This window comes from Phaeoacremonium minimum (assembly GCF_000392275.1).
Source record: "Phaeoacremonium minimum UCRPA7 unplaced genomic scaffold PA7_03_scaffold_610, whole genome shotgun sequence".
Lineage (NCBI taxonomy): Eukaryota > Fungi > Ascomycota > Sordariomycetes > Togniniales > Togniniaceae > Phaeoacremonium > Phaeoacremonium minimum.
The window spans coordinates 550622-574176 of NW_006921512.1; the positions used below are offsets into that span (position 1 = coordinate 550622).

The following is a 23555-nucleotide window of genomic DNA, read 5'->3' on the forward strand; positions in this document are numbered from 1 at the left end:
TCCGAGTGGTCTCTCAAGGAATGCATGACATGTACAAGAGTATGTAGTGTCGCATCAAGTCAGGAATGAGTCAGAGTCTGCGATACTTACTCCAAGTTCAAAGCATCACGGTGTTACTGCTGTAACTCAACTTGCTCGACTTTTTGGGAAGTGCGGGCAGGACAAACACAAGCATTAGGGGATTGTCGTTTCGCGACAGCCACATGCAACTTCTGTCATGGCAGCGGAACACGCTGCAGACAGCAACCGAATTCTTTGGAGGTTTATGCAGATCGTTCAGCCGAAATGGAGACTATCGAAGATAACAGACTTGGACTTACTGGTAGAGTGCGACTGTTGCGGCTTAAATCATCGGTGCCCCAGGTTTTGTTTCCCTATGGGCTTCAAGCAAGTACTGTATTGGCTGGCAATAAGCAACCTGCATTAGCGCAGTAAGCACCTAAGTCTCCGTCCTAGTAAGAATAAGCAACGCGAGCAACAAATACACCTGGCTGACCGGTGAGCAATATCGAACATAAACGACTGATAAAGACTTTCTTATCAGGAAAAGATTCATATTTGCATTTAAGTATACTGTTTTCTTGTTTCAAACTCAACCCTTGCCTAGAACGTCTTTGTTGCTAAGAATAGAGTGAAGTGAGAGCACTTCTCGGGTATTTTCGGCCATCTACCACTGCTTTATCTCCTCGCCAGTGTATTTCCACAGCTTTCCACTGTGAGATCCACGAGTTGCAGCATCAAAAACTTTGATAAGCCCCCCGACACTGTCTTCGGTGGTCGTTGGCGCGTGCTCCACACCAAGAAGCGCCGCAGCATTCTCTCCCATATCCGTCTGCACCCAGCTAGAGAAATGAAGAGGTTAGCCGACACCACTCCGCGTGTCGAAATGACCATGTCTCTCTTGAGATGGGATGGAATCCTACCCAGGATCAATTGGGAATGCAATAAGCCACGGTTCTTCTTGGTGCATCTTTTTGCAGTGATAATGAAGGACGGCTTTTGTTGGTCCGTATGCTGAGTTTGGAGTCGTTAACATGTCCCTGATATGGTAGTTACACATTAGCTTCTAGCTTCTTTGGAACGCATGTGGCTTTGAGTTGACTCACTAGAATATCAAAATGTCAGTAACAAGACAAGCTCCCGATTCTAGTGGTGTAGAGGCGAACATACCGTGAGTACACCTGCGGACGAGCCGATGCCGATGAATTTTGGCTGCACGGCCTTCTTTAGCAGCGGGATAAGAGCCTGGAAGAGCCATATGACAGCATAGTTGTTAACAATAGCATGCTTGTGCATGTCCTCGGTGTCGAGCTCTGCGACCTTGCCATAAATATAGCTGATGGCGGCATTGGCAATGACAACGTCGACATGATCTATACCTTTAGCTTTGAGTTGCTTCACGGCCTCAACAGCGTCTGACTTGACTGTTGAATCGAGCTTGATCACAACCAAGGTTGTCCCATCTCCTTTGGGCAATCTTGTAAGGGCTTGAGAGTTTGCATCATTTGGGTTGCGGTTGGCCGCGATGACAGTATAGTTGGGCCGAGCAAGATATTGTTCAAGCAATCCTTTACCTATGCCACGGCTAGCACCAGTAATTAAAACGATGGTTGTGCTCATATTGCTTCCGCTCAACAGTTCAAGATCAGCAATGGGGACGTAGAATTTAAATTGACTAATGCGGGAGATGTCCGATTTTGTACGAGACAAAGAGTGAGTAAGAGTACTCCTCAGAAATCACGAAACTCTGGGCCTTTTATCTTTTTAAGATAGAAGTGGCCTTTACGGTGAATAATCAACAAGTGAAAATTTTAGGTTGGTCATAAAAGTAAGAATGTAAGCCCGGTTGAGATCTTACCTTCCTAGAATTTCAATGGTCCTCATTTCCAGATTTTCACTTTCATGATCTTGCGGGTTACCATCTCGTCTGTTTTTCCCATGCCTCATAGCTTATTGAACTGCGCCATTTTACGAGGGTGGGTGTATGATCAATGTATCGCGATGCTTTCGTGCTTGCTTACATGCTTATTTACGGGTGGGGCGATCCAAGACAATGTTAGTGTGCCTCTGTTCGACATTCGGACTCGGCGAAAGATTGGCTATGTTAGTAAGCAGGTCTTCACACCGGGTCTTTCCATCCTGCTCACTTTACCATACACAACTGGCCGTTCATTTTCATCTACTTTCACTAGAGGGCATCCACTTTGCTTACCCAGCTGCATATCTACTGCCGGGGGTAAGACTGGCTGACGAAAGAGATGGATGTAGTTTCTGAGTTGCCCACTGATCCTGTCGAACGACGCCGCGTCCAGAACCGCATTGCACAGCGGAAGTTCCGCCGTAAGTCTTCGATGCCTATTCAGTCTACACAGCTTTGAGCATATAATATGTACTATATACTTGAAAAGAGACTGACCATCGCAGAGAAGCGTGATCAACGGCGTGCTGTTGCTCATGTGAATCTTGGTCATCATTCTCGTCCTTCTCTGGCTACTGACCACCTTGCATCACTTCAAAGCCCCAGCGACACTCCGGTAACGATACCTCTGGCTCCACCGCATGTGACAGTACCATACCAGTCAGCAAATATCCCAGACGCGAGCAGTGTTTCCAATAGACCGGAGACACTTAACGTTAACAGCATCGGTTCCTTGGAACTCGCGGGCTCAAGACAGCCAAGCATATCCAATTTTGCGCCATTAACACGAATCGAATCCGAGCAGAACTTGACGCCTCCTCTGACCACAGGTGACAGTTCTTCGGGGAGCAGCCATCGTCAACATACCGATGGTTCCTCAAGCAGCTCTCAAACTTCCTGCTACTCTACCAACAAATATTCCTCCCCTAGTCATCTTGGCTATGCAGCACGTCACAATTTCTGGGTTCACCCAGGAGAGCCAGGTGGATGGCTTAGTCCCCTACACATTGCTACGCAGCAGGGGTATGAAGGCGTCGTACGGACTCTCCTATCACAGAGTAACACCGACCCCAACGAACGTGACAGTGATGGAAGAACACCGCTCATGCACGCCATCATCGAAGGACATGCTAGTGTTGTCTCTCTGTTGTTAGCTGCCGGGGCCCGCGTTGGTGACTTTGATTCTGAAAAACACAGCGCTCTACATTATGCTGCTTGGTACATGAACGAGAGAATTTTGGTTGCTCTGCTGGAAACATGCCCTCCGGGTGGACCCGAGGTTGATGCATGTAATTGGGCAGGCTGGACGCCATTGCATGTGGCTACGGCACGAGGGTTTGAGGCCGGAGTTATCAAGTTTCTGGAAGCTGGGGCAAACGCAATGTCGAAGGCACCCAAGTGTCCCTACGAGATGAGGTGGCACATCATTGACGAGCAAGACGCATGATGAAAGTGAGAAAGATGGTTAGACGACGCAAATATCAGATAGTCTTCAATTATAGATGGACTACTTAGGAATGACGCTAAAAGGATTGCCGAATTTTATTCATCCTCCTCATCTGACAAATCTGGCAAGAACACATAGTCGTCGGCCTCATCGAAGTTTTGGATATTTTGGACCTCCCGTTCCTCTTTTGGCTTACCGCCTACTTCATAGAGATCCTTCATGAATATCTTCTTTTCAGGGGAGAGGTCATCATCCAGCCCTGCGTACACAAGCAGTGGACCTTGGTCATATTCTTTGACAACTGGAGTACCGTCCTCCATTGTTGTCTTTTTGAGTGACAGATAATGGTCTGCTAACTCACCCTTGTCATCCAGCTTGATCCGCCTTAGCCGGACAGCCATGACAAAGTCGGTTGCTGTCTTGAATTCGCGTCTCTTAGACCGCTTCCACGCCAGTTTCAAGGCTTTGATGTTAGCGATATTATTTGCCGCATCGCCAGCACTCATATCCGCCCCAGCACACGCATTTTTATCCACGTTCTGTTTTGCACCCTTGGCCACCCTGTATTACAGGCCAAACATTAGTCATTGAACGATGTTATACCAATCACATCAAAGTTCTCGCGACCCGACGTCAAAGAGATACACTCGTATTGTAAGACAAGAAACTTTTCAAGGATTGAGATAAGGCTGAAAGCGTAGAAGAGAGTGAACACCAACTTGAGACCGGATACAAGATAGAGATAATCCTTGGGATGCTTTTTGAGGTGGTCTTTGACAGGCGTTGACGCCAGCAGCATCTTGATATAATCGTCGGTGACGTCAAAGGTATGGGTCTCGAGCGTTTTCACTTCGATGATCTCATGAGACTTGCTTTGCCAGTAGAGGCTGACATTGAAGTCCAGGCCAAGGTTAAGAGCGGCCAGCATGCTCGCCATCACTCCAAGTCGGCCCTCGAGAAGATTTGCCCGGGTCTCTTTGAATCCCCCAAGTTTGCTTGGCTTTTCGACATATTTTCCGTCGATCGCTGTGCGACTGTAGCGGTTCACCGGCCGCCATTCGGCTCCGAATGGATCAACAAGGATGTCACCAAGCTGAATTTGTACCGTCTCCGAAAAAGGGCTGCGTGTATGCGTAGATGAAATTGTTGGCGTTGTTGTAGAAGCACCATAACTCTGCGCAGTAGGGGCCGTTGGTCCAGGGGCGTGTTGCCCAGCCAAAGCGCGCGGAATCAAAGGCGGGGGTTCAATCGCAAAGTTAGGAGCGACAACGTATGAGTTGACCATTGTGACCGCCTATTCTTTACATATACAAAATCTTGAAAATGCACTCCCTAGGGTTGATATGAAAACTGTGGTTTATGCGGCTATGAAATGATGAGGAGAAGAGTGTTTAGGTAGGGCCTCGCTGTTGGCTCTTAATGCCATCACCACAGCTGAATCTTGCTGAAGGAAATTAGGTCACAAGCGGAGATGGCGCAGAGAATGTTCAGCCGCATGCACGTAGAGGCGGAATGGAAACCCGCAGCCAATCGTAACTCTACCAGCGGGGATACAGAACCTATCAAGAGAAGGGTGGCGTCACTTGACTAATTCGGCCCCTCTTGAGAGTACGTACACTTCACCAATTTATAGCATCGCATGGTATAGATTAAAGCTCACAAGGTAGGCTTTGACGAGACATGAAAATGAGAAGTATCTACGTAAAGCTGGTGACGTTTGATTTCCGGTGCTTAATGCTAAACCTCATCAAGATTTTGCCAAAACTGACATAAGCTAATCCCTACTTAACATTCTCCCAAGCTTGATAGTAGCCCTTATCCATGACATGATTAACGCAGCTGACGTTGTTGAACGTCATCAAATTCATCGGATTGGTAAGCTATATACGGCATTCATATGGCCATACGCGGAATGACAGTATCAAAGCATATCCCGCTTGTCGTTTTAAGATGCTTGAATATGGATGCCTAGTACATTCCAAGGGTGCATCTTATCTCTAATCGTCAACCGCCGATAAGAAGCCCTCAATTGTATTTAGACACCGTTGGGTGGTCTTTTGGTCATCCTCTACCATGGGAGGAGGAGCTGGGTATGAATCTTTTAGATCCCAGCCTTGCATGGAGTAAAAGTTCCAAGGTGCCACAAACATCATGTCTGACTTTGACTCCTGTTTTGTCGCCATACATTCCCTAAAGACCTTGATAATCCACTCTGATTCTCTTGCGTGTTTATGCTTGTTCGTACCCAAGCTTGTGGCGTGGCAGTCGAGCCAGGCAAGATAATTCGCCGTCGTCGCAGCAAGAATGGGAGTGGCATACGACGTGCCCGACTTGTACTGCTGAACGTATGTTTTATTAGCAGTATCTTTTTCCGACCACTTCAGATCGATAGCATGACCAAGCGTGCCGAAATTCGGTTTGAATGGATCAGTGGGTGGGTTAAGCCTGTGGACATCGAAGCCTTCGCCGTCTAGGGCATAGACACAGATAACATTGGCATCCGAGGCAGGAAACGAAGGCGCCTTCAGAAGTCCGTGGTTAGAAGCGGCAGCAAAGAGCAATGGAGTGTGCCCTGTTGCACTAGTCGTCCTTTGAGAATCTTTAATGGCCTGGTGGATGCTGGTGCTGGTAAGATCACGCCCAAACGACATAGTTATAATATCGGCTTTGACATCATCGCATGTCGCCCATTCAATCGCCTGTAAATTATGTTAATTGATGAATGATGTTGTTGATCGTGGACCTAGAAGATGTTCCGCGAAACCCACCTTGACAATAGCCTTCTTGTCCTGGAATTGCATTTCCGAGGATACTTTACCTATGTAAATGTCCGCGTCGGGCGCATAACGGAGGAGGAGCAGAGCAAGGTGTGTACCGTGTCCACAAGTATCGCGAGTACTAGTATCTGTCCCTTCTTGAAATGATTCACGTCTCTTTATTGGGTCAAGGTCATGGCCCTCGAATCCTTGCTCGAGCCTATATTGCTTAACGGCTCTCCGTTCATAGTTGAGATCTTCGTCTTTCAAATCAATGCCCGTGTCTAATAGACATATTCTGACGCGAACTTGAGGTTTCTCGCTCTTCTTTAGGTATGGGATGATAAAGCGTCGCCGAAACTGTCTGTACAGTCTGCTAAACTCTTCGGCCTTTTGAGCAGTTCTATTAGACAATTAGATGATGTTTACGCAGTATAAAGACGTAACGAATCTTAACAGATACATACATTAGTATATCCGCTGTCACAGTTGAAGTCGGTTGACTGCTAAATCCGAAAAACTGGTAATAATCAATACGACGGTATTCGGCTCTTTGAGATGTGCCTGGTGTATTGCATGGCTGGAGAATGGCCATTGCTGCACCAAGAGCGATTTTGGGAATGAACAGGCCACCGGTGTGAAAGACAGTCGTACTTGTAGGAAATGATGCAAAGTGTGTCTCTAATCTCTTCACGACCTTGGTATAGATGACTCTGCGCACGTCTTCCAACTTAAAAGCGACAGTCTTCGGTTCCAGAACCCCATTCTGTCTATGAGTCGAATTGGATTCGGATGGCTTCATTAAAGCCTTTGAGAAGTTAATGCAGCCATGTATTGCCTGGATGTATGACTGAAGTGTCCTACCAGTAGCACGCCGGCTTACATGACGCCTCACCTCGAGGTTCCTGACGTGCCTCCACATCTCAATCTTGAATGACTCATGAGGTAGTGAAACGTCAACATCGATCTTGCTCCCAATTTCGATTTCAAGAAGCAACTTCGCGAAAGCAGAGAGAAACCTTTGGCAGTCGTCGGATTTCAGTTTTGGCCGTGATGCCACTCTATCGGGCGCGAGTGAGCAAGTGACATATGGGTGATGTATGTCGAATATCCAATCCTCAGATTCCGCCTCCTTATGCAGGAAATGTACGTTGTTGGCGGTCCATAGCTCATGCATCCACGAACCTCGAAACAAGTGAAGGAGGCAACGAGCCAGTGATAAGGAGAGAATAGCCTTGTCGCCAAATGTGAATAGTCCACCTTGGAATGGATCAAGAAGAACACCTTTCTCGAGGAGGTCGGCAAGGGACATGGTTGGGGCACTCTCTTGGGAAACTGAGTGGTTGTCTTCATGCCATTCATCGTGGTATAGCCTGCCTTCCTGAAAGAACATCTTTAGGACCGGCTGCCCCGTCACCATCGACTCTGATTCTATGGGCTTTGCGGTGTGTACACATAAATCCATAGCGTCAAGCTTATTCTCACGACTTGGAATGGTCAATATCTCAACTCGTCAATTATGTGATCTTAACCTGCATATTACTTACCTGTTCACAGACGTGTACCATCCTTGTCGCCAATGAGACGGCGGTGCAGACGATTGCCAGGAGGGAAGAGGTGGTGATGGGCACGAAGACAGGAAGACGTCAAGTCTAAGTGACTCTGTGACACTGTCGAGAAGAAAGCCATCTAGCTGGAGCTTAGCATCGTGGAACTTTCTCTCTGGTTGGCCGCCTTTTGATCCAAGCAAAGGACGGCATGTTCTTTCTCTAAGAAGATAGAAAAGCTGGCACGATAGTTGCCAGGGTCGAAGCTCCTCCCAATTCGTATCTGTAATTTCTTGTCCATCTGGTGGTGCCTGGGGGATCGATGTAGATGCAAAGACTGACCCCACCTCTCCGGCATCATTTGTTGCTTTTTCGAGCTGGTCGAGAGAAACATTAAATCGTATAAATTCCTTACAGGTCTTCATCAGGTCCTTCTGATGGCTCCTTTGAATGAGTTTCCCAAGCGCCCTGAGGTTGTCAAGTTTTGGAGAGCTTGCGTCGTCATCTCCCTCTATTGCTGGGAAAGCGACAGCGACAGGTCCTGGTATGTGCCGTCGTACTGAAGTAGCAGATCCGGCAGCTTGTGTATAGGCCCAAGAGACAAGGTTCGTTAGGTTGGTGAGGAGGCCTTGGGGCACTACCAGGCTTGCCCAGAGCCGCAATCCGGCCATTCGGGCAGCTACTTCATTTTGCTTATCTCTTTTCTTTTTGATAATGTCTGCATCGAACTCATCCTCACTAGCCAAGCCAGGCTCAGTCTCGGGTATCGCCTCAGAAACAATGCTGTCAAGGAAACAGAGGAGGGGCTTCAGAGCATTCTTGCACACACGGAATTCGGGCTCAGAGAGTGTCTTGTCAGGAAGCAAGCTTGGTAAGGCGGTAATATGGGCTCTAAACTTTCGTTTAGAGGTGTCGAATCGAACCTCGTCGGCAGCATCTCGGGTGCTTGAACGACCTTTTGGAAAGGCGGGCACCCATGGTAAGTCCAAGGCGAAGAGAGGCTGGACGAGTTCAAAGACAGCCCATCCCGGTAGATCCTCATCTAGATTGTAGAAGACGTGAGCACTGAGCTGTTCCGACATGTCATCAGTTGTTCAAAGGAAACCTCTAGGCGGAGCCTTGCTCGAGACCCAACAAACGAAGATGAAAACCCGACCCTACTCTACATGGCCGATTGTCCAGGGAGCGTAATGCCTGTATTCACACAATGCGTAACGAAACCCACCCACTAATGAGGAAATGAGGGCAAAATGACAGCGGGCGCTACGGGCGCCATAAGTAGCGGAAGGCCAAGTGGGGGACAGGCTGGAAGCTGGGATGATGGTGATTAGTGTGACGCCCAAATCTTCTTGCGAACCAATGGGCAACTCCGAAAGCCAATAGCCTGCAGCAAGCTGAAGAGAGCGCACCGGATAGGTGCGGCGAGACCCAGCCCCGATCTCCCCGCCTGAGACTTAGGTAGAAAGTTGCCGTTAGATCTCTGCTGTTACGTGCGATGTTGAGGTCCCGTAGACCGCATTCATCTTCCTGTCGACTGAACCATCTTCAAGTGCCATCTGCTATTTGGAGCCTCATCTTGAAGAGGCCACATTCAAACTGAGAGAGATGGGACTGCAATAATGGCGTATGCTTCGCAGGGAGACGACGAGATCGTCGACCTGACCAAGCAATGTGTGGCCCTCTTCACGGACGTCAAGAAGCTCTTGTCCGATCGGCCCGGGAACCAATTCATTCTAGCCCTCGATTACGAGCAGAGATTCCAATATTGGGTCGAGAGCTTCAGGTTGTCGTCTGAGCTGCGCCGCTCCATCAAAACAGAACAGGGCCGCCAGCAAGGCCTTCGCAATGCTGTCTTCCAGTTGCTCGAGCTGCTGGAAGTCAATCTCGGTCGCAGTAAGTTGTTCTTCGATTCTGCTTGAAGATAGCTTACAGGCCTGCTGCTTACCGTGTTAATTGAAGTCGTTTACTTCGAGTCACCCGCATCGAACGAGCAGCCAAATGTAGCCTCAGTGCAATCTTGGTTGCGAGCAACCCTAGGCGACTTCCAGCGCTTCTCCATTTTCAAGGCGGCAAGCCGAACAGACATACCCGCCGCCGAGCTCGCCCCGGCAAGCTTGGCATGTTTTGATGCTATTCAGGACGCTATCGATCAATTGAACAGTCTCATAGTGGTTATCACTTCTCAGGAAGATCACTCTACACTTGCAAATGAAAAGACTGCCAATGGCGACAGAGGTAATACCGACAATGATGACGATGACTCATCTGTCTCCGACGTTACTCCGACACAGCAAAAGAGTGGCGGGTTTATTAGGAGCAGGTTCCCCGAGCTTGATGTAACTTTGGTAACACGTCTCGAAATATCGATCGAGAAGAGGAGGAGGCGGCTTACTCGAAAGCGCCAGCGGTTACATCACGGCAATCCATTGGATTTACTCGATACCCTCGAAACAACAATAGACGAAGGTCTAATTCCTAGCGGAAACAATTCGTTATCTAATCCCAATCAATTTGAATCTATGTTAGAATGGTACGAAGTCGACCAAGATGAACTGTACAACTCTCCTACTCCGATTGATTGGGATTCATCAACACATCCTTGCCAATGGTGCCATCAACAAATTATCACAAGCACAATCCAAGAGTCAACATGGCGGTATGTCCTGAAGATCGCATATACAATACCTAGAATCTAATGTTTAGTCAATCTTTAGACAGCACTGCCTACAAGACATACAACCGTATGTATGCCTTCTTCCTGCTTGTCAAGAACCGGCTCCTTGCTTCGCTAGCTTGGAAGATTGGGCAGGACATATGAGCAGTCATAATGCAGAATGGATTCTGCAGCTAAACAGTCGTCGAAAATGGCTTTGCGACGAATGTTCCTCGCAGCATCAGGATTTTTCCAGTCCAACGGAGCTTAATGATCACATCAATGCAAATCACAAGGAAATTCCTAGAGTCCAGATTGCAGCGATGTTGGAAAACAACATTATTGTCTTGAAAGGCGATCCTAGTCTCTGTCCGTTTTGTAAATCAACACAAGGCACAACGGAGCAGGTTGCAAGGCATACCGCGCAACACTTACGTAGTCTTGCTTGGTTGTCAGTTCGATACCTTGATGACAGCCATTCTGCTTCAACACACCATGAGCAACACGTTTCTTTAGCCGAGGAGTCTGACGAGGCTCAACTAGGAACTATTAGACGCTCCGATGACTTGTTGACAATTTCCTCTGGGTCACCCGACTTGGTGAATCCGACAAAAAGCCCGAACAGTGAAGGTTTACTATCGGGTTACAGTGATCCAAACGAGAGGGTGGGCCGAACTGAGGAACATTCCGAAGAATACACTGTCGGCAAATCCGATCCAGAACGTCTATCAATGTCAGAGAGTGAGCAGAAATCCGAGATCACACCAGAGCACATACCTGTGCCAGCCGAGTTACCTCTTGATAAAAAATCTTCCAACTCCCGCTCAATCAAAACGACGCCAGGGAAAAGAGTAACAGCCAGGACTTTGGCACGACAAATTCAGGAGCTGATGGTTGAGAGTCCACTTGACGCAAAGCGCTTTCTTCCTCGTACTCGTATCGACGAGCTCATCACTCCAGCGAATATTGCCGCGGTCATCGGTTCAGACATCGAGACTGAACCCTGTGTCAAGTTCATCTCCCGGAGTGCAAAGATATTCTTTGCCATCATCCTTTCGATACGGATGGATGTCAAGCTAGCCGTGGAAACGCTCTATCGGTTTGGTCTTACTGATGAATTCCTTCCGATCTCCGAAGATACTATTGAAGATAACTGCGAAGAAGACGACGTTGATAGACGTTGTGGGCATGACCACGCTCTTGACGCATTCCATGATGAGCCGTGGGATCATTTGACGCTATCGGACTTTTATGAAAAGCAATGGAGGTTTCTAGCTCCTGTTTTTACGACAGATGAGTTCAAAGTTTTCCATTTATCGACGAATAGTATCTTTCCGTTCGTTGATCTAGGCACACAACGCAGATCAAGCCTATTCAGTGATGTGTACGAAGTCAAGATACACCCCGATCACATCACGCCGGTAGGTTTTCAGCCGATCCAGATTCCTTTCTCGCTAATACGCTTAGTTCTATGGTCGAGATGCACGATTTGCAGTCAAAGAACTACGATCACATCTGGAGATGGATAGGGAGTTCGATGCATGGAAGTCCTTCGAGGCGGAGACACATGCCCTTGAAGATATCAGCGCCTTGAAGAGCCAGCACATTGTATCTGCACTTGCAACAATTGGACGAGGGGATAAGAGATATATTCTCTTCCCATGGGCTGACGGAGGTAATCTTAGAGAGTTCTGGAGCGACACCGATATCTGGCCCGTGACACCAGGGCTGATACATGAAGTTCTCGATCAGCTACTAGGATTAGCCGAAGGTCTCAATAGCATCCATCAGCTTTCATGGCGACATGGTGATGTAAAGCCAGAGAATATCCTGAGATTCACGGATGACAAGGTCTTAGGTAGTCTCAAGCTCGGGGATATGGGACTCGCCAAGAAGCACCAGGTGAAGACAGACGAGCGACGTCACCCGACTGAGACACGAGTCGGGACGCTTCGCTATGAGCCTCCAGAAGCTGTCGTATCGGACGGTCCTAGGTCTAGGCTATACGATATATGGTCCCTGGGGTGCATCATGCTCGAGTTTTTGATTTGGCTACAGTACGGCCGAAAGGGTCTAGAGAGCTTCAATCTAACCCTCAACTCTAGCCTCGACACTGGCGGGTCATTCTATCAAGTCAGAAAGGGCTCTGATGGCAAAGTGCATGCTCATCTCCACGAAGAGGTTGAGTGGTGGCTGGATCATATAAAAAATGATGAACTCTTTGAAGAGAACACAGCACTTGGAGATCTGGTACGATTTGTGCAGTCACGAATGCTTGTGATTGAGCTACCTCTACGATTACCTGAAATCCCTCCTTCAACAATTTCTGGTCAGCAAACACTCTTACCCGAAACTTCAGTAACACCAAGCATCATGGTAAGGAACCCATCACCAGCCCCTCAGACTGGTTCGGCCACCACACGTGCAGATTCCGAGATTCTGGTCAATGTTTTGCGGACAATCTGTATCCGATCGCGCGAGACCGAAACCTATCTAGTTCCCACCAGATCGCAGAAACAAGGTCAACCCCGTCGGGCCCCACCGCACCGACACGGGCTTTTGCAAAGGAATGATTCACGGATGGCATTTCTCGATCCAAGTCTGGCACTAGCAATCGAAAAGCCTATATTTGGTGCAAATTTGGATGGATATAGAGGTTTTGAGGTAAGAAATCTCACCATGCCCCCCCCCCCCCGGAAAAAAAGAAACGGCTCTCATTCTCCAGAATGATGCTAATATTTCTTCTTGTTGGTCTAGCTTGTATGTGGACTATCACCTTCTATGATATCAACTGTGAAGTGTCATGCCGAACTAAATTCAAATGCAGAATACTTGGAACTATATCGTGGACAACACGTTCGCTGCAAGCTTCGCGCGGTCGAGCGACGAGATTCCCGAACTTGCACGGCGAGCAGAGCCTGTGCCCCTTTGTGGAATTTGTGACAAACTGAATGTTCGCTCTTCAGATTTTACCATCAGTTACGAAGTCTCTTACTTAGAAAGGAGTACGAAATTGCGCCACTGTGCTCTTTGTGCTCTACTCTTCAAGTCCGCAGCCAATTCTGGTGTGCCTATGATTGGCACACTGCAGATTAAAAGGGTTGGATCTGTGCTGAAGATTCTTGACAGTGCCCCACCTGTTCTCTCTGTTGTCGCTGGACTATCATCAGGTATGCTCTCAAACGGCATCTTCGCCGCACCCCCCGACGTCCAAAAGTGCTAAAGATTCTCAGTTCGCGACCACCCTCAATTGCCCAATGATATCCAGCTTGGCTATACAGTGTTACCGGAGCCTCAAAGTGGTCCTTCTTTTCAACTCATGAGGCACTGGATCAAAACGTGTGACGAGACTCACCAGTGCACAAAGGCTCCTGCCGAACTAGGTTTACCGAAGCGGCTCCTAAGTACAAATTATGAGATCCAAGGTGGTGTGCGCCTTTGTTCCACAAACGACCTGAGTCTTGATACTCGCTATACGACTCTCTCTTACGTTGGAGGAATGCGTTTTGCAGACTGGGCTGGTCTGTGGGGTGCCACACTCTCAAATCTCGCGCAGCTTTATCAAGGGATTGACTACGCCCTGCTGGGTCAAACACTCCAGGATGCCATCCGCGTCACCCATGCGCTAGGCATTCGATACATATGGATTGATACTTTTTGTATCGTCCAAGACGCCGTCGATGAATGGCAGGAGGACATGTTGCAGCTCGAATCGATTTACAGCAACGCGTATTGTGTCATTGTGGCTAGCTCAGCGCTTGATGCCACAGAGGGCTTTCTTAAACGAACTCAGCGATCTCGAGCCATTGTTCCTTTGAAATCAAAGGACGACATAACTATCTCTATATGCGAGTTCATTGACGATTTCCAGAAAGATGTCGATGGTTCGCCCCACAGTACTCGGGGTTGGGCGTTTCAGGAGCGAGTGCTAGCGAAACGCGTTATCTTCTTTACGTCAACTCAGATGTACTGGCAGTGTGGTGCTGGTATCCGCTGTGAAACTCTCACGAAGCTTCAAAAGTGAGCTTTAACCTAATATCCCATTCTGCATACATTGGAGACTTCAAGTATAATAGATGATTCTAATGTGACTGCAGTGTATCAGCCGACATTCTAGGCAGCCCTGACTTCCCCCGGTCTGCATTGGTCAAGAAAATACCGGCTAGTCATATATACAAGTCATTATACGAACGTTATTCCCGACTGAAGTTCACTCATAACATGGACCGCGCTGATGGCATAATTGCTCTCGAAAATAGACTGCTGCGCGCCTTCAAGACTAAAGGGGGTTTTGGTATATTGGACAAATTTCTAGGTCAGAGCTTGCTTTGGCGTCGTGAGAATGAGCACGAGCCATTTGAGCAGATTCAGTTTCCCAGCCATCGTCCGCGAGTGCCCACTTGGTCCTGGATGGCTTATACGGGCAGTATCAGCTACTTTGATATTCCGTTGGGTGGTGTTGACTGGGCAGAACTCGGCTCACCTTTTCAACCCGGTCTTCATACTAAAGAACCTAGGAACACAATCATTGCTGACACAAGCGGATTCAATAAGAAGCAAATCACCAACCTCTTCTATGACCTACCTACGAATGCCAACAAGAGTAATCAGGAGTGTGTTGTCATTGCAAAATCAAAAAGTTCAACCGCATTCTATCTCATGATTGTAGCTCCTGGGGAATCGCCTACAGCGGTGCAAGGTGGAAAATGGGAGCGGATTGGGATTGCTTTTGCGGAAGGAGATGAAGCATTTATTTTGGACAGACCAGCAAAACGTGTTGAGATCTGGTAGGTCGAAGAATTAGAATATATAAAATAGATATCATGTCATTCATAAGTACTGCCAAGAGCGAACACATTCTTGTGATATCGATTGTATCTTAGTGGGCTGTTTTTGCTGCCGAAACTGTGTTTGCCACATGTTGTACCAAATCGTAACCGCATACCTCTTCAATTGTCAACTTGTCAGGCCTCTCGAGTCCTGTGCTCCACCCAATGCGCTCGTCCAGGTCAGTCCTCGCTTTCGCACTGGCGTCTTGCACTCTGGTAGCTCTAGGCTTTCTGACATCTTCATATAACTTCAACGTTCGCTCAATGTCACCATCGAAATGTTTCTCGCTAAAGAGTTCTCCTAGCACGGCCGCATCTTCAATCGCTTGGCAGAAGCCTTGGCTTTGGTCAGGCAACATTGGGTGAGCTGCATCGCCGAGCAATGCCACCCGACCTTTAGCCCAGTATGGATACGGTTCGTGAACATAGAGTCGCCACATCTTGATATCCTCGGCGTTCATAAACAGCGTCTTGATACGTGGATCGAGATCTGGAAAGGTATTACAAAGTTCTTCTGGAGAAGCACCAATGTTCCAGCCATCTTTATCTAGCCCATTAAATGAGGCTGGATAAAAGCAATAACAGCTGACGACCTCGTTGTTGTGACAGCCGGAGAGAACTATTTTGTTGATTCCAAATCCACCCCAAAATTCGATCGCATCATTTGTGATAAATTCTGACAACCCCAGAGACCTTAATTTGTCTGCACTGATAATGCATCGATAGCAACAGGATGCCGAGCGCTCAAACTTGGGTTCAATACCAATCGCGCGTCGGATCTGTGAGCGTATTCCGTCTGCACTGATGATCATGTCGTGCTGAACTGAGATGCCATCTTCAAACTCAACCTTGCCGGCTTTGGTATCAACATTGATGGCTCTATGATGTGTGACAATCTTGCAGGGAACCCCGGCACCTTCTTCCTGTTCAACCGTCTTTTGAAGTACCTGGTGCATATCTATTCTATGGAAATTGTAGTATTCCTATAGCGATCGGTTGTTAACTAAGCCTAGATTCTATTGAGCAGATAACCTACCGATCCAAACTTTGCTTTGTAGTCGCCCAAGCCATATTGATTTGTAACACTGCCATCTTCCCATTTGTGCATGATCAGATTTCGCAGTATGACTGGCTTTACTGCTGTAACGTCGAGTCCCCAATTAATTAACCATCGTGACCCATTGGATGCGACAGACAGAGATGCTCCAACCTCCCCAGCGAAGTCGTATCGCTCGTACAGTGTCACTCGATGTCCTGCTCGGCGGAGGGCGAGTGCGGCGCACAGTCCTCCCAGACCTGCACCTATCACTGCCACATCTAAACGTGAAAATGGCATCACGAGCAGAGTTGCGCCCTGTGTGAGCTTCTTTACACGACTTGGACTGAGGTGTTCCAGAGATGTTGCTTGAAAGTCGATTTGCTGGCGACTTCGAAACTTGTTTTCGTATGAAGTTACATTCAAGACAAGCTCATGAAAACGTTTCTCGGCGTGAACAAGCTACTATCGTGAGGACCGCAGCAAGGAGTATCATACGCCATTGGTATTAGCCTGTGGGCGTATTTCCATTACGACGGACTATCTCACTGATGCGCAAGGGGCGATAAGTCATGTGGGGGCAGAGGTGAAGTGGAGCTCAAGTTAGCATTAGGAGAGACTGATAAGCCAGAATGAGGATCTTGGTGCGCGGAAGCCGGTCCACCCCTGTCGCATGCTGAGGTTTTGCAGCTATGGGGGAGTTGTGCTCATTCACACAGAAGAAGTATCGGCTGGTTGTTGGAATAGGCTTGGCAAGATTCACAGACCAGGGGTTTGCTCCCGCACAATTGAGTTGGAATCAAGGATGGCATAATGTGATAACCAATACTCTTATATTATATTTTCATTGTGACCTTTGTTCAAGCTCTACTAACTGAAGAATAAGCTGGATAATCGTGTTTGATAAGCACTCCCCAGGGTCAGCTAGATCAACCCCAAGAATTTCTTGAGCACTGCTACTGTCCGACGTAAATATCTTCCCAGTCAGTCTCTCCCCCGGAGCACCTCTAGGAACACGATCTTTGACCACTTGGGGAATCTGGGCTGACTCGTAGATGATATCCGCGAGCTCCTGCATGTCATAGTTGCCGTTGACTACTAGAAATCTTTGCTGGGACGCTTGAGATACTTCGAGTGCGGAAACATGGGCTCTAGCGAGGGCTGTGACCGAGGTCCATACTTGTTGCCAAGGTTAGCTTCAGCAAGAAGTCATCTGGATTGCAGAAAGCTCACATGGTGCTTTGGTGTCAGGCACCGTCTTTGCATCAATCAAACTCCATGGAATCTGATTGCTGGCATTGAGTGACTTTAGGGACTGTAACATCCCGGGAAAAGCCGTTCCAAACACCATTCCAGGGCACAGCGTGACGAGATCCCAGTGTGGCTTCTTCTCTTGAACGAACTTCCAAGCCGCCTCTTCAGCTAGTTTCTTGCTTGCACGGTATGCCACTGGTGTTGGACCTTTCTTTCCGTCTTCATAGGTCAAAGGCGACCACTCTTCGGGGGTGTACACCTTCCCAGGGCATGGCCCTTTTGCAGCATCGTAAATAGCGGCGAAGCTACTTGTCAAAACCACCCTTTTCACACTTTCGGTTTTGGTTGCTGCTATACAAATGGATTCGGTGCCTTTGATACTCGGGATAAGGAGATCATTCTCTAGGTCATCGTAGGCGTAGCTGAAAGGAGCTGCCAGATGTAAAACACCGTCGCAACCACGTATGGCACTATCAAAAGCAGTGGGAGAGATTATGTCGGACACTACAAGGACTGATAAGCCTTTGTGTTTTTGATGCGCGTCCAAAACCACTTGGACACTTTCCGATCTGCGAACTGTGCCAACAACTGTATAGCCTTTCGACAAGAGTTCTGCAATGCAATACGCAGCAATGAAGCCGTTTGCACCTGTGACAAGAACGCGTCCTGGAGGCGACATTGTTTTGCTCGCTTTGACTCAAGAATGGACAAAGTCGAAATGCCTTTGTTTGGCGGATTGACCGTACACCTATTTTGCTTGCATGCCCAACTACCTAGGTATGTAGCAAAAGGTTCTAGCAATGCGCCTTATCACGGCCCGGTTCCGCCTCTCCGATCCAATTCCGAGCGTCATCGCTGTGTTGTGCCTCCGGGAAGCTTCAAGCTGAACAGATCGACTTTAGTGCAACTTTTCCCCGTCGTATTACTTGATCACTGAGATTGCCAGATTAGTAGGTAAGGGGCTTGTGGAAATCTCCATCCTGGATACCGGCCCGAGCAAAGCATCGGCCGTGATTGGATCCACTGTCAACCCCGCTGTCGCCGATCCCCCCCAAGCTAAAGTCCAGAGCTTACATCGCTGTTGGCGCTGGAGCAAGTAGGACAGCTTGCTGTCTCATCCACCGGATCCCTTACAGCTCGGGGTGTGGTCTGTACCAAAGTCATTCACATCAACATGATCTCATCGCCATTGTTTCTAAAGTGTTGGTTAGCATAGAGTTGGGTGAAGAAAGCTACCCTCTGTCACCTTTGCAGCGACTTATCAACATGGCAGCGGGCGTAGGACATGAAGCCTTGAACCCTATTAACAACGATGTGTTGCCAAGATTAGATCCGAAGTTCATCGAGCTTTACAACACACACGTCGCTAATACACCCAATCGGCCGATTGATCTTGCAGTGCTGCGAAAGGTGTATTCTCGTTTATATGGTTACGGTACAGCACCTGCACCAGAGTGTGCAAAAGAGTATGAAGTTCAAATTTCTGGATGGTCTAAATATCCGGGAGAAATTGCCATCCGGGTATATGTACCACATGGCAACAAGCCAGCCGACGGCTGGCCAGTGCATTTTGACTTCCACGGTGGTGGTAAAGCGACATTGTCATCCCCAGCAGACAACTCCTTACTGACAAGTTCGCAGGTTGGGGCCTTGGTGACCTTGAAACCGAGTCACATATCTGTAGGCACATATGTGTGAGAGCTGGTGTAATTGTGGTGGACGTTGACTATCGCCTGGTTCCTGAGTTTCCATTTCCCACGGGCATATATGATTGCTACGCAGCCGTTCAACATGTCCTCAGTAAACCAGACGACTTCGAAGTCAACCCTAATATTATCACGTTCGGTGGCGTCTCTGCAGGAGCCAACATTGCACTCGCACTCAACCACCTCACGCGCGACGCAGGGATTTCTGTCAAAGCCGTGATAGTTGGCACTCCAACAATCGCTGATATTTCCAAGTACAACACGGCAAACGATGCTCCATACCAGTCGTTGAAAGAAATGGAGTTCGCGCCACTTTTAAACTGGGCACGTTTGAAGTGGTTTGACACATTGAAATGGGACTCGCTGGTCAAGGATGATCCGGCAAAGCGCGCAGAGCAAGAGGCGGATGTCGGATGGTTCAGAGACATCATGGGAGCACCTGACTTTGAAGGTCTAGCCGATTTGACAGTCATAATGACTGCTGAATGTGATCCTCTTCGGGATGAAGGCGAAGCATACGGGGGGAAAATAAAAAACGCTGGTAACAAGGTGATCATCAAGAGGTTTCAAGGTGTGCCGCATCCATTTCAGCACATGGACATGGTATTGGATCAAGCGAAAGAGTTCATACAAGACACGATAGATTATGTAAAAGCATGCCAATAATATCTCGTAGAAATCCAACCTCGAAATAATTCTTTAAATTAGCTATCTAATTTGGCGTTGGCTGGGAGAGATTTGGGCTTCATTATGACGAAATAATCTCGCCTGGCTTCTTCAGAATAGCTCGCTTGCTGACCAAAGGGCTATCGGGGTTAAGGTTGTTGATATCATGCGCATCAATGCACGCTTGTCGACTTAGTAGGACCGCAGTATGTGTTCGCGCCAGCATTTCTTCCTCGTAAACCTCCACAGCTTTTTCGAGTGACAGGCCATTCTTGCAGGCTGATATTATTTGCTCACTCAGCTTAGCTGCATCCGTTATGCCGTGGTTGAATGCCTCGCCTCGATACATTGTCATGGCATGTGCTGCGTCTCCAACTAGAGTAATCGTACCTCTCCTGTTGTCCCATTTTTGTGTTGGCCAATCTTGGAGCTTGATCTCAAGAACACTGGAGTCATCGGGTATGCTGTCAATAGCCGCCTTCAATCGCGGCTCAAAACCCTCGGCGAGTCTCTTCATTTTCACTACACGCTCTCTGTTTGTTTCGGGAACTCCATCATCTGCATCTTCCGACTTCCAAGATAAGTTCAGCTGTCCTTCGTAATATTCGTTCTGTCCCGTCCCCTGAGAGCCATTAACTTCAGGAGTCGAAAGCATCGAAAACCACATGAATACACCTGTATCAGGGTGGGAGCCTTGGAAGAGCAGAGGATCTACTTGACGAAGTGGGTGGACTTGATCTTCAGTCATGCGAACTGTCACGCCCATGAACCGGAACGGAAGCTGATACAACTTCCCAGCCTCGTGGCCAACAAGAAGTCGGCGCGTTCTGCTGCCGCTTCCATCGGCCCCAACTAACAAAGAACCTCTGGTACTGGTGCCGTCCTCAAAGTGAACAACAACCTCTCCTTCAGCTGGATTTTGAAATCCAGCAATCGACTTTCCCCATTTGATGTCAACATCATCTGACAGGATGCTTCTGAGCTTCTTCCGATTGATTCGCATGCGCTTGCTGGGAGGTATGCTATAACGTGCTTCACATGTAGATATGTCAAGAAAAAGAAATCGGCCTGTGTCTTTTAACCCCTGTTGCGGATCGACTTGGATAGTCTGGAGTTTTTGGAAAAGCTTTGGTGGTAGGCACGAATCAAGCGCTGAAAGTGCCCAATGCACAGTGATGCCCCATCCCCCTCCATTCGCATCAAGGTGCGAGTCTCTTTCGTAAATCTCGAATGGAATGTTGGCATGCTTCAATGCCTGAGCCAGAGTGAGTCCAACAATGCCAGCACCAACAATAATTATTGGTAGACTGGTTGGACTTGTTACAGCCATGGTTAGCGGTTACAGTATGCCTGCCTCAGATCGTCAGATTGTGTAAACCTGGGCCAGATGAAGAGCTAAGAGCTCAGCCTGAAGTGTAGGAGTGAGAATCACTCTGCGGGAATTCAAAGGCGAGAGGGTTGATGGTGTCACTGCGCTTTCCGCCTATCACATCCAATTCAGCCATACCGCAGAGGTCACGGGCGACGGTATGCCTCTCCTACACCCAATCGCTGCTTACACCGTGAGTGACACAGCACTAGATACTCGATATTGCTAGCCCATGATCCTGTGGAGCAGTCTGCTGTAGCGGGAGATCAGTGCTTCCCGATCAGCGTACCCACATGCCCGACGGAGCAGACGTTATGCCTCAATTAATGAATTTCCAGGAAGCTAACCTAGTCTTTTGCATAGTTGCATTCGATATCCCGTCGTATAAACCGCTGGCCTACCCCGCCCTTGCTTTCCTAGAACCACCGTGCACACCATTCGCTGTCTCGATGGGGCGAAGAAGGACAGCCTGTGAGACATGCGCTGCAATCAAAACGGTATGCTCCAAAGAAGCCCCTTGTGCGCGATGCAAGCGGTTATCACTGCAGTGCAGCCTCGGTAACTTGGCCCTGGGAACCCACAATCAGCGTCAGCCCGCAGCAAAAGGCCGCAAGTCCAGGCACCAACACTCCAAGTCGTCCAGGGGCTGCACAAATTGCAAAGCACGCCGGAAGAAATGCGACGAGAAACGGCCGACATGTGGAGACTGCGTCCGGCTCGGACTGCGGTGCATTCGTCGCCGGCCATCCCTCAGCGCCGATTCATCCCCGTCCTCCGAGAGGGAGGTCCGGGTCAGTGATTTTGGCACGGCCACTTCTTCATCGGAGAGCCAGTTTTTCGACTGGATTTCAGTTATCCATGAAGAATATCTTACAGACTCGGCGGGGGTATCAAATCTCGCGAACAGTAGTGCTCTTGAGGTTTTACCAGATGCTCGAGCAAGTGATGAATCTCCCCCAAGCGATGGCGTCTCGTTCCCGTCTACAGCTTTGGCTAATCTGGCCGGCATCACGCATCGCGCATTGAAAGACTGGACTACTGGTGAAAGACACCTTCTCAACCACTTTCTTGAATCAGTGGCTCGATCATTAGTCATGGTACAAGACCAGGACAATCCATTCCTGTCCGATATTGTGCCTATGGCTTTAGAAAGCCCTCTAGTGCGCCATGCCCTCACAGCGCTGTCTGCCTGCCACCTGGCTAAAATCTACCCGGACTTTGAACGCAACCTGTTTCTTCACCGAAGTCGCGCTCTGGAGGCATTGAAGGTTGAACTGAAAGAACATCAAACTGTTACATGGGCACTTGCTGCAACTTTACTGATGTGTTTGACGGAGGTTTGTCCTTTTTGTCTAATGAACTCAATGAGCTCTCCCTGTGTTCCGGAGCTAATATGTCACAGATATGCGCTGGGGATTCTAGAAAATGGCTCTTATATCTGCATGGCGCAAAAGCGCTCCTATCAAATGTAGATGCAGCTGAGATTCTTACTCCTTCGATCGAGTTTCTCATTGAGTTATACAACTATCTATGCTGCATAGCATCAATGACATCCGATAATGTCCCTCAGCCATTTGGACAGACCTTAAAGCTGGGGATCTCCAGAATCGGAGGGGCGATCCACCCATTCTTTGGTATAGCCGTCGAATTATATGAGTGTCTTGTCCGCATCAATCGACTCGCCACCATGAATGCTAGTAATTCACAACTTATCATGAACTATGAAGATTTTAAGACAGAGGCCGAGGCTATAGAGCTTCAACTTCAGAGCTGGGTACCACTCGAGCCTAATGACGGTACGGTCTTAGATATGAGCGAAGCAAGGGCGGCTGCCTTTGCGATCCAGTGGGCAACCATGTTACGTTTACGGCAGTTGATGCCGCCAGAGAACACCGACAGTCGGGACGCTCACTTCAAAGGTCCGACAGATCATATTATTTCAGCAGTATCTCTGATCCGACCTGGATCACGGACAGAGTCACATTTGCTATTTCCATTGTTCATAGCTGGAACGAGCTGTACAACCAAAGCCAGCAGACTAACAATTGAATACCAGATCAATATAATGGAACGAACTATTGGTTTCGGCAATGTTTTGGCAGCTCACCAGATCTTGGATGAGATATGGAGGCAATACAATCGAAGAGAAATTGTGCAATGGGAAGAACTAGTGGCTACGAGAACTCCTGGGCTTGTATTATTCTAACACTTAAAGTCCTGTCTTTTGATCAATAGCTGCTGCAATACGACGGCTCTCACCATGTGTATAGCTTAGTAGCTCTTCGCGCCAGCCAACTTCAATAGCTTATCACTCATCTCCGGCATCTCTCGAGGTCGGTCCCTATCTCTAGGATCTCTTGTGCCATCTTCCAAG

The 23555-nt window shown here is 48.3% G+C and overlaps 2 protein-coding genes across 2 annotated transcripts; both read right to left on the reverse strand.

Moving 5' to 3' along the window:
* Window positions 1–1102: 1102 nt before the first annotated feature.
* On the reverse strand, window positions 1103–1620 carry UCRPA7_8840 (putative aflatoxin biosynthesis ketoreductase nor-1 protein; the record flags this gene model as incomplete). The annotated part of the gene is made up of 2 exons (XM_007921349.1): window positions 1103–1105; window positions 1171–1620. 2 exons carry the CDS (start codon window positions 1618–1620, stop codon window positions 1103–1105), a joined length of 453 nt encoding a protein of 150 aa, XP_007919540.1.
* A 1840-nt stretch (window positions 1621–3460) lies between these two features.
* On the reverse strand, window positions 3461–4293 carry UCRPA7_8841 (hypothetical protein; the record flags this gene model as incomplete). Its single annotated transcript, XM_007921350.1, has 2 exons — window positions 3461–3926; window positions 4034–4293. 2 exons carry the CDS (start codon window positions 4291–4293, stop codon window positions 3461–3463), a joined length of 726 nt encoding a protein of 241 aa, XP_007919541.1.
* Between the last annotated feature and the right edge of the window lie 19262 nt (window positions 4294–23555).